The following is an 11,955-nucleotide window of genomic DNA, read 5'->3' as shown; positions in this document are numbered from 1 at the left end:
GCGTAACAAAAGAAGAGACCGCGTGAAAAACCAACCTGTTTTTCGCTTCTTGAGGGAGATTTTTACTTCTCATGTCGTTAAGAAAACCGTCAGGGGCCCCACTTTACAAAATTCTTGGAGGACTGAAGCGAATAACCCAGAGTGGGCACGCTAAGCTGCTTCGAAAATCTATGAGATTATTTCCGTTCAAAAACTCTGCAGAATAACTTCAAGTAAATAAACAAATAGGAAGTGTAGAACATACCTTCTGAAGTTGTATGACTCTTTTGTTTATTATTTTCTTCCATGCGCACTATTTTACTCCTGGACAGTCCGAAACATGAGTCGCCTTTCTCTATGCATCCCGCGTCCGATCTCACAGGAGCCAGCGTTGTTAGAAGTTTTATGTCACACAGGAAAATGGGAAGGCGCTGTCGCTTTTGTCCAAAACTCGACGCATATCTTAGTTGCCTTCAAGAGCCTCAACGCAATACGCATTTAACTTTTAGGTGTTTGAATAAAAAGAAATCACTTCTGTGTCATGTGCCACTTCTGGCAAGAATAGTCTTTCCTTAAAATTAACACGCTAAAACAACTATCATGACTTGTCCATTCATACCAATGTCCACCAACACAACTTTCTTTTCTGTAACACGATCGATGACACCGAAGACCCGGGCCACACTTGCACCGCTTTCGAACCATAGGCTACTTCCAGGACCATCCGGGGAAGGACTTTGGGACTGAGTGGTACAGCGTCCCGGGACCCAGGCGTCAAATATTGGGTAGGTGGTCGAACTTGCGAGACGAAGACTGTTGCTGGTGCGGGTTCGGCTGGTTTTGATGCGGCAAGGAATGACGAGAGTGCAGCTGCGATGCTCGGACATCCGGCGTCGGATAACCACTTCCAGAGTGTCCGGGTAAGTGCGGAAACAAGGACTGGTGCTGACTTCCATTCTGAACGCAGAGCACCACGCATACGGTGAGAAGCATAGTCGCCGACATTGAAGCAAGATATCACGATAGTGTGACATTCCAAGGGGATTCCATGTCATGCGCACATTTCAGCGGTGGTTGACACCGAAGTGTCAGAGTCGGTTGAAAAGACAGGTTTGGTGTTCAAGTCGAGGTAACCGACGCAGATGTCCGAGGGAAGCACATTATGTAGAATCCCAGCATTCGAAGCATGGAAAGATAAGTAGAAAGGGGGAAGGGGTGTTGGAGCACAGTGAGGTAACGAGAACCGCGTAAACAATGACTGGTATCTCGACTGCTTTTCGTTTTCTAGAATTATGGTGTGCCACGTATAATATTTCGTTATAGCGTCCACTGCATACGACTGCCTGTGCGAAAGAATAAGCAAAATAAGAAATACCTGAGTTAAAACCTTTAAAATTATCGCCCCATTTTTTTTTATAGCGGGAGCTTATTCGGTGTCAGAAAAAACACGAGTGTTCTTTTTTACAACCGACAGCAGAAGCTCCTGCATGTGGGGCAAATGTTAAGTGTGGAACAAAAATTCGAAGTAAGGAGCGCTAAATCAAGACACAGCCCAATCTGTTGCCTATGATTCCATCAAACATTCAAGTCAGGCTGAGTTCAAATTACCTTAGACTTCTCCCTCCGAACGCGAACGTTGTCCTCAACATCCACTTCGGGCACTTTGCAGTCGGCGAGGTAAGGGTGCTTCAACAACTGCTCGCACGTCCACCGCTTCGCAGGATCCTTGTCCAGGCACTTCTGCATTACCATCAAGCGATGGAGTGTAACAGTTCGAGTTCCGCGTGACAGATTTCAAAATAGGGAAACGATGGTACTACGTTTGGCAACGGAACAACGCAGGTTTGTATTGAGATACCTGTTCAGTGCACCGCTACGGTCACGAATAAAGCATTCACTGCTTGAATATAATGAGTACTTTGTCACGCTGCAACGAACACCTTGGATGCCTACTATCAGTGCACATTTTCAAAGCTGAACTCAAAGCAAAGGGCTATCGAAGAACAAAAATCTTAACAACTTAAATCATTACCAGACTTACGCGTGCCACTTTCTCGAACAAAAGCATACATTGCGAGTTTTATAATCACTGCTCATGCTTACTCTCACTTCATGTCCCTACGCGGATATTGCTTCAAGTTGTGAGCTCTATTTCAACAGATGACAGGTATGACAGAGAATAATTCTGCCCATTCCTGCAAGTGCAACCAGAGTTCCATCCACCGGGGTAGCTGACAGGGCTAAGTAGTAAAACTAACTGAGGGCTGCCCAGGGAAGGAGCAGCGATGCATATTACCTGTTCTCATGTCTTCTTTCCTCCGCGCTTCGTATCCCTCCTTTCACAAGAAGCAAAGCCGTGCAGTGAACAAGTACAAAAGGAGACGACACACGCGCTGACTCTGCATTGTCTGCTTCTGTCGTCATTGTTCATTTCGCTGCTTTAACTCGTGTTAAAGGCCAAATAGCCAGTCTACATCAGTCCTCCTTTCGGAAGCGTGATGCGTGCAACGGAACTCGCCGATGTCGACCACATTTATCCTGGCACATGGAGGGTGCAATGCAAATTAGCATTGTGTTTGGACCAAGCAACTGTCAGCACTACTTTGTACTATCAGGAGGTAAGGATGGCCTTCAATGTTACGTAGTGTTATTCTGGTCTCCATCTCATCTCGTTGCAAGTATCTCAATTCCTACCCTATGAATTAGGTGAAGCTGCGAGTAGTTCCTCTTCTTTCTTTCCCAAGAAACAGGCAATCAAGAAAAAAACGCTTTTGAAAGTGGGGAGGACTATTCAAGGAATTGCTTCGAGAATCCATCATTCAGTTAGACAGGTGCTACTACTTGCTCATTACCTTGCTTAGTACGAGCCTCAAGCTTCTGTCGGAAGCACTTTTGCAGCGGTGAAAACCTGAGCTTACACCAGTACGCCAGTTTTGAGTACGCCGTTGCCAATTATGAAAAAAATTGCTCAGAAATTAAAGTGAGCTTATGTGGCCTTTTAGCGGACTAATATACTCCTACCTACCGACCGCGAGCGATGAAATAGCAAGATCAAGAAAAGGTTGTTCTGGGGCCTTATCCTAGTCCGTTTACCTTCAAGAAATCGATTCCGAACGAGTCCACGGTTGCCGGTATTGCAGACTGCAGAGATTCCTGCATGAAATAAGCACATATCTCACTTAATGGGTGTTGACAACACCGCCATCAACTGTTTCCTAAGCATGACCCATGAGCATTGGAGACTGGTAACCCCATATATATTATGTACAGTGTGTCCGGGCTAACTTTAGCCAAGGGTTAAAAAATAAGATATTTGAGGTCGGCCAGGGAAACCACTTACATAAAGCTACCAGCTGGGTTGCGCGTCTAGGCAATTTTTTGTATTGCTATTTAAATAAGATATTTTTCCTAAATGCAAAAATATTGGCTTAAGACAGCAGATGTGAATAGCAAAGTTGGAGACCACCTTCAGAAACCCCCATTCCATTGATTTGAGACAAAGAAACCCTCACGTGCATCTCTTTTCCCTAAGCTCCAAAGAAAACCCGCGAAATACAAAAAAAAATCACGTGACGAGCGCATTCGTGCGCCACGATTGTGCTATTCGAGTGAACGAAAACCCCATTTCTCCGGCAGGCCGATATGTCGACGGTGGTTGCGACGCCCGCGCGAGCCAGTCTGCAAGCGTGACGGTGCAAGTTGCAGCGAACGCACCGTGCATTGTAATTGCGATGAAAAGCGTAAAGGTGGCAAAATCAAATTCAACCACCAGCGACATATCGGCCTGCCGGAGCAGTAAAGTCGTCGCGCCTTGCCAGAAGCTGATTTCGTTCACTCAAGCCACGGTTGAGAGCATCACAATCGTGTCGCGCGACTGCGCTAGTGACGTGATTATTTTTGTATTTCGCGGGATTTCTTTGGAGCTGAGGGAAAAGAGATACACGTGAGCCTTACATCGCCAATAAATAGACTGGGGGCTTCGGAAGGTTCTCTGCAATTTCCTATTCACATTTTCTGTCTAACGTCAATATTTACGCATTTAGAAAAAATTATTTATCGCACAAATTTATCGCAAATAAAAAGATTGCGGGCTTCTGAAGGTGCTGTCCAATTTCCTATTCACATTTTCTGTCTAATGTCAACATTTATGCATTTAGAAATATTTATCTTAATTGCGAAATAATTATCTGCAAAACAAAAGACTGCCGATCATGCGCAAGCCGATTGGTAGGCGTATGCAAGTGTTTTCCCTGGCCTACCTAAAATATTTTATCTTTTAACCCTTGACTAAAGTTAGCCTGCACACCCTGTAGATTACAAGCTATTCCAAAGCTACTAAAGCACTTTCCAATTCGTTACGCCATGGAATATACAGTCTGGCTAGTCAATTTTTAGTTTTGGAATAGTTGGGAGCTTTGCTAAAAAGCGGTAAATTTTGGTGCGGGACTGCAGAGCAGTGCGCAACTGATCTCCATGAGCGTGGCAGAGCCTCTGGTAGCCATACCCTGTTGCAAATGGCCTTGGTGCAGTGACTTTTTGAGGTCTCGAGACAACTTTTTTTAATGCTATCATTGATGGCAGTGACGTTCAGGATGACGTCTGATAGTTGTGTTTTTCTGCGTGGTAAAGCACTGTTTTCTCCCTGCTGCCTGTTTACTGATTTGTTCTGCCATTTAGGCTGTAATCGCGAATTGCAAAGTATTCATCATCATCATCATTTATTTACCCTTAAGGGCTCTTGGCTTAGGGCATTACATAAAGGGGGAAGAGGGGGGGGGGAGCAGTCTTTACATAATACAGTGGTCGGTAACATGAACAAGAAATACAAAGTGCAGGGTTCATGTTCAACATCAACATTATCAAAAGTATTAACAAAAGAAAGACACAGCAGCTAAAGAACAACTTGGAAAAAGATAAGAAACACACATGCACACACTCAAAAAACGACAATAGAACTCAGCCCGTGAAATGTGCTGTTAATAACTGCCTGAATTTATTAGGCTTAGTTTCAGTAACTATCAAATCGGGTAGTTCGTTCCCAAATATAATGAAGCTAGGTAAAAAATATTTATTAAATGAGTTTGAGGAGCCGTGTATGCGCTGCAAACTTGGAGTTAAAAAGTCGGCGTGAGGTGCGAAGAGGCGGGTGCAATACAGAGTTTCTTAGCAGAGTGAGAAGGTGTAGTACAATTTGTGAAGTAAGCAAAGCTGTGAAATTTTACACCGAAGTGCCAAGGATTGAAGATCAAGCGATGCCTTGATAAGAGCTACACTGTGTCGTCTGCAGTACTGCGATGTGATAAAACGGGCCGCGCGATTTTGGATGGCTTTAAGCTGGTCGATTAGATATTTCTGATGGGGATTCCAGATTGCCGAGGCACATTCGAGTTTGGAACGGATGAATGTTACGCAAGCGAGTTGGATAGAATGGGGTGAAAGTGGCTGTTACTTGCCGTCTGCGTACTTTATGAGGCCAAGATTCGGTCCCGCCATCTCTACAGTGGTAGCTGTTTAGATCGTGAAAGAAACGTCCTTCCCCCGTCCCTGGAATGGCCCTGTTCAGTGAAGCCTATGGCGCCATGTAGCGAAGCCAAACACATGAGCAGGTAAAGCGAAATTTTTAGACATTTTTCACCACTTGAGGCAATACAGTTTTAGTAGGCACAAATGTCTGAGAGCTCTTCCAAAGACTGCATCTCTACTACAGTTATTTCAGGTCATTTTCTTGCTACTTCTGCACAATTAAATGCCCACTTTAGTGCTCGTTTGTGCATGTTGGGTGTCACTATGTGTATTTCAAGATTCAGGGTCTGCTTCGCCCAGTGGCAGGAAGCCTTGGTCGTTAAAGGTTTTTTTTTGTAGCTCAGAATAATTCTGAGGCAAAATGACATTTTTAGGTGCAGTTACTTTAGTATGAAGCACCTGGTATATATTAGCCAATTTTCTTCTCTCCTGGTATTTGCATACCTTCTGAAGTCTTTAATTTTCGTCAAATTTGGTAATTATACAATATTCTTGTCTATTACAATTTCTCATTTACATGTTAGATGTCTATCGTTGAGCCGCGCATGTATATTAGTTAATGTGCACGTACTTATCAGCATTTTATAATAAAAACATTCGGACAAAAATACCCTTTAACTCCTCCAAGAAACAGGTTCCCGTGAGAAGTTACCGTGAGAAGTATATATTGTAATTCTCGTGGAATTTTGTGCTCGGTAAAAAAACCTTTCATTGCTGCTGAATATTTTCATTTTAAATGCATGCTAAAAATAGCACATTAAATTAAGTTCATTTTGTTATCCGACATACTAGTTTACCTAACGTATATTTTCAGAATAAATGTTAAAATTCACCACGTGAAAACTGCCATTTTGCCCATGGTAAGGAAGAAGTCAAGCTGCAGTGGTCGTAATCTGTCCTCTCATCTCAATTTTCTTTTGTTCTCTATCCTAAATAGAGGAAAATATGGGATGATAGGATAAAAACTCTTGCAGTTTTTGTTTTTGTTTCTAGACACCATGGAGAAACTTGCGCGGTTGATAGATATGTATTACTATGCGCTACAGTGATATTCTGCATGCCTAACAATTCTCTACAAAAACATTTTCGAACGGAAACTGGTTTATGAACGCAATTTTTTCATGTATTGTAAGAATTCACGATAACAATAAATATATCCGCAGACCGCCCGTCAGCGGGCTTGCAATTCTTTGCTATTAGCGTTCTTGCTGTCGTCAAAAGCGTTCCCCATTGGTTTTATATGGCAGAGTGAACTGCTGAATGCGAGCTATGGAAGCAATTTAGAACAAAGGTTTTGCTACAATCGGAAAAATGGACCATTGCCTTTAATATTTTTATAATAGTATCTTAGAGTTTTCCAAAAATTCAGGGGGGCACTTTGTTGACCTAAAGTGCGGTGAGGCGAAAGCCTTAAGCGCGGTGTTGCTTCTTGTGTCACTGATGTGTGGTTAAGACGTTAAGCTTCGTCTGTAAGGGCGGAACGCGACAGCGTCTTGCAACGCTGCCAGGGAGATCAGAGAACGCCATCGCCAGTTCGGCTCTATGCCTTTCTCGACGGTAAATTGGTTTTTGAGGAAATGAAATGTATCTCTCTCGCATATCTCTGTGGACACCTGAACCTCGCCGTAAAAGAAGGGAGGAAGATGGGAGTGAACGAACACACCGCATCCATTAGACGCGCCTTTGTTCATTCCAAACAATAGAGCTGGAAAGGCGGAGTGGTTAGCGTGTTCGTCTCGCACTCCGGAGACCCTGGTTCCATTCCCCAAGTCAACCAATATCCGACTCGGTTTTATTTATTTATCTGGTCGGACTAGAAAGGTTAATTCGGCTAATTTGTCAATCGACTAATTAACTAAACTCAGTCCCACTTGCTTGGAGCATCACTAACCATCCCTTTAATTGGTCGCACGGTTACTAGCCAAAGTACAATTGGACCCGTTTGAAATTCGCGCGCAGTGACGTTACGACCATTTCGACCAATCCGAAACGTGGACACATTTGCTAACATGTCTTGGTCACTACAGTATAAGGCATTAAAGGCTTTCGCCTTAATATTCAAAATTTTTCTCCGAGAAAACTGGACATGAGTACGACGACCTACTCATTACGAGCCGTTATCAGGACGGCAGTGCTTTTGCGAAGGGTGGACTGTAAACGCCGTCCACGAGAAGACAAGGGACTCGCGTTCCACTGTAACCCCCGTATTCACAAAACCACACTTGCCCTTATCTTTAGCGCCCCTTCACTTTCCTGCTCCTTAACGCGTTTCAGAAACAGACCTTACCCTTAACGGTCCCCTTTAGCCCAACTTAAAATTCAGGTAAAGGGAGCCATTTAAGGTGCCAACCCAGGCACCTTAAACTGCTCCTTACCACAATTCAACATGGCGGCGTGCTACGATGACGACTTCAGTGATGCTGAATTCCAATGGCAGATCGAGACCGCTCCGTCGGATCGCATACGGAGCGCGTCGGAGCGCGTAGATTTGCCACCTCCCATTTTGCGATTGGAATGCCAGTGCTCCCTTGGGAGCGCGATGCCAGCGCCGCAGCGGCGAGCCGCGGAAACTAGGCGCGCCGCCGGAGCGGACGCCCTGCTAGCTTCGTGTTCGAGTGCGACAGGAGTTGCGCGAGGCGCGATCTCTGCGTTGACAGACGCCGTCTCGGCGAAACAAAAAGGAGGCAGTACGAAGGCCGTAATGTAAAACCAAAACCAAAGCGTATGTACAGGATGGTCCACTCTCCGTGAACACGCGAGTATGCGGCCGCGGTCTTCGGAGAGCCAGTGAGTCTGTCCCTACCGTTCACGAAAGAAGTGGCGGACGACGCGCAGGCAAGTTGCTCGCTGCTCGATTTTCCAGCCTTGCGACTGCGAGACGCAAGCCGCTGAACCAATCAGCGAGACAGTCGAGCTTTCGGCAACGACGCCGCCCGCGGACACGCCGAGCGACGAACTGCGCTGCCCCCCGGCTAACGTTTCTCCCTGGCTGCCGTAGTCGTCGCTAAGCCTAACTGTTTTTCATCGATGCCGCAGCTGAGGGCGCTTCGGAATTGGTCAGCGCTGTAGTAAAGGTGCTACTCGCGTCACCGTTTTACTGTGTTCCTCGTCTCATAATAAAATAAAGACATGATCGATTTCTGCGACGCCTCCAACAGTGGAGCTAGCAGACAGCAGGCCAGCCGCACTGGGCATCAGGAAGAAATTTGCTTGTATCGCAGTTATCACTTCTACCAGCAACTCGGTATTGGCCAACGATCCTCAAAAATGATTCATTTTTTAAATTCCTCTACTCCAGGGCTTGTTATGAACGCGAACAAAGAATATTAGCGCATTTTTCTGACGCCGGCGGCAGGCATACAGGCCGGCACACTCGCTGTCCGTTTCAGACGAATCTTCACTGCTGGACTCTGAGCTTTCAGTGCCCGAGTCGGAACTGTCACTTCCATGAAGCAAAATTAGTGCCGCACGAATTGAAGCAAGATCATTGCCGTCCACTGTCGACTGGAAAGTGCCCGGCTGTCCCGGCTCGCCCGGCTCACCACGTAGCGACGACAGGAACGAAGCGGCTGCTGCCGGTCGCAAGAGGAAGCAGACGCGGCGGAAAAGAAAACGTCCCGCGAGGTTCCGGTCAAATCTGCCGATTTCGGCGGATCAAGTATCGCTGCTCCACGGAGAGATCCGGGATTTACGCCTGATCCCGATCTGCCACTGGAACATACAACTCGCGCTCCCATTTTACCATTGGAATACGACTGATCCAAACCGAGCAGAAAAACTTGATCCCGATCTGCCATTGGAATTCAACATGAGTTCGTCGATTTTGTTCGCCGCGCGGAAGATGTCATCGATGACGAAGCGTACAGTTTTGCGCACCCGTTGCGGCGGAACCTTAGGGATCGCCAGAATCCCATGGAAGTGTACAACAACCAGGTATTCCTCGCAAGGTACCGCTTTTCCAAGGCTGCTGTGGTCAAGCTTCTGTCCATGTTGCCGCTGCGCCAGAACACAGACGGACGAGGTTGTCCTGTGCCGCCGCTGTTGCAACTGCTCGTGACGCTGCGTTTTTACGGAGCGGGGACCTTTCAAGTGGTCTCCGGAGACCTTGTAAACGTGTCCCAGCCGACAGTTTCCCGGATTGTAACTCGATTGTCGAACATGATTGTCGAACCGACGTCGAGAAGCAAACACTCGCAAAAGAGGCGGGCGACGTCAAATCAACAAGCACATTATGGTGACGGCTACCCTACAGGGTGGCCTGCAAAAAAAGAAAAAATGTCAAAATTGGAAAATTATTTGCCTAAAATCTCTGATGCTTACTTGCAAGCGTGCTAGGAGAAATTTTTATTCACTTTTTGTCGTAGGAATAAATTATACGTGTATCTCCAGATGATTCCAACATAAAAACGCGAGTAGCCTCGCTTCCATATCACCAACATTTTCGGATAGGAGCCCCTTTTCGTAAGGCGCCCTTAAAATCGCGTAAGGTTGGTTTTTGAGGCTGACTTCAGCCTTATCTTACGTTTCAACTTAGGCCGTCCTTGCCGAAGGCCCACTTAACGCTTTAAGGAAAGGAACATTTGTGAATACGGGGGTAAGCGTGCCGAGCAGTGTCGAGGAGGAAGCACACACGCAGCGCTGTGTGTGTGCATGTCTCCAATTCTAGGTCCTGTCTTTCGCGCGCTGTTTTCGTTGAAATCATGCACCAATTGGACCGGCAACTTTCCGCAATGTAACTTACCACTACATCAGGGTCTGGAATGCTGACTCCAGCGAAGAAGTCGTTCGTCTTGAAGATCTGTAGGTGCCTTGGAATGAGCTCCCCTAAAAAAATGAGCAAACATTATTCTCCTAGAACTTATGCAGCGCAACGAAAGCTCCCGTAGCAGACTTTCCTGGACTGGCCAAAAAGCAACAAAACTTTGAATATAGGCAATGCGCACTGTGAAATTTTGTGCAGCACAAATAAATGTGTGCTGTTCCGTAACTGTGCAGAATTAATACTAAGGATTCTGGCGCTGTTCATAAAAAAACAGTCTAAAAAGTATTTCAAGGAACTCATGTATTTTGGACGGCAATTTAATTGAATTGTTTTAAAGCTTCAAAGCACTAATTCTTCTGTTTCACTCCTCCCCGATTCCTGCGTTTACTTATCTTTAAATTTTTCATCCATCGACGAAACTGAACAAAGCTATAGACTGAAATTATACTTTCGAACGGACGTTGTCCTTCTCAGGAGCACATCCTTTTTAGTGCGCCTCCCAGAAGCTGTATGTGCACATCCATGATCACTGAGGTGGCGTCTGCAAGGCGTCCTATAAGAATCAGAGCGGCGGTTTTTACCAGCCTTTTTTGTGATTTCATGTGAATGCTTTGCACAAGAATGTCTCCAAAGAGGGAGTACTTTATAAATAAGAATTTTGAATGAAGGGTATCAACATAATAATTACAAGGTTTAAATATTATTTTCTCCAATTGTTGTAAAGAGCACGAATCGTTCAAGGCAGAGACTGGTGATTAGATGTACGATGCTAATTATTATACAGAAACTACAACCCCCCCCCCCTCCTCAACTGATGAAAAAATCACTTTAAAACTGCTGAAAGATCAGCTTTGTGCATTCAAATGACACGGCAAAAGCAAGGAATGTCACAAAAAAACCTAAGACATCGTGAAGACGTACAAAATCATCATTAGAATCGATACTTTGCATTCTGCAGCCGTCAAAGTGTGATTCTCTTGGGTACAAACGACGCTACATAGTTTAGGCTCTCGAGCAATAAGCCTCTGCTGTTGTAAACTATACTCGTAGACAGGTTTTCTTGGCGATTAAGCTATAGAGAAGGCTATAGAGTAGCGGAGCGTCCATAACTGTGTTATGCCGCCATACAGTTCGGCTGCGCCAGGACGTCCCCTTTTGCGGTAACTTCACACCATCACTGGAGCCCTTGGCACCTTCTATTGAGGCTTCTTGCAACCAGACGTGCCTATTAAATTTGTTGTGGTCAAGAGAAGTTCTTCCTTCACAATTAACGTCGAAAGTTGTATGTTGTGTTTGAAATAAGTCATACATAAGAAATATTAACAATATACTGTGTTTTGCGATAAAACTATTAACTGCAAGTAGGGACTATAATCCCTTGCGTAGGAAGAGAAGGCGTAATAAGGGAGTTAATTACTCATTGACGTCCAGCCAAGAAAAGGCGTGTTTCGAATCCGCAGCTTCCGCTCCAGTGCCAGAAAAAGTTGTCGCGGAGTATAAACGCCTCTCAGGTGCTTGTCAAGTGTGATAAAACTCGGCTTCTGGACCTTTCTGATAATGTATGGGCAACGTGATTGCTTTTTGAAACTGCTACACTTTGACCAGCCAATATACAACTTGGTCTCATATACTGTGAGAGGTGTTTCAATGCGTGGCAGTTACTTTAGGTACTCTCGCTACGCGTGATTTGA

The 11,955-nt window shown here is 45.3% G+C and overlaps 1 protein-coding gene across 3 annotated transcripts in view; it reads right to left on the bottom strand.

Annotated features, from left to right (window-relative positions):
* Nucleotides 1–251: 251 nt before the first annotated feature.
* Nucleotides 252–11,955, bottom strand: part of LOC149333834 (cyclin-dependent kinase-like 4) — a 142,792-nt gene continuing 131,088 nt past the window's right edge. For all 3 annotated transcript variants that reach the window (XM_089556120.1, XM_089556119.1, XM_089556121.1), the window contains exons 7-10: nt 10,244–10,326; nt 3,073–3,132; nt 1,588–1,719; nt 252–936 (exon numbers count right to left, since the gene is read on the bottom strand). In XM_089556120.1, the coding sequence (XP_089412246.1) occupies nt 754–936; nt 1,588–1,719; nt 3,073–3,132; nt 10,244–10,326 (458 nt within the window). In that variant the 3' untranslated portion in view covers nt 252–753. The remainder of the gene's footprint in view (nt 937–1,587; nt 1,720–3,072; nt 3,133–10,243; nt 10,327–11,955) is intronic.

This window comes from Amblyomma mixtum, chromosome 8 (genome assembly GCF_055824585.1).
Source record: "Amblyomma mixtum isolate Tamu chromosome 8, ASM5582458v1, whole genome shotgun sequence".
Taxonomy (NCBI): Eukaryota; Metazoa; Arthropoda; class Arachnida; order Ixodida; family Ixodidae; genus Amblyomma; species Amblyomma mixtum.
Note: the sequence above shows the minus strand (reverse complement) of the source record. Positions and strands in the feature narration are given on the sequence as shown.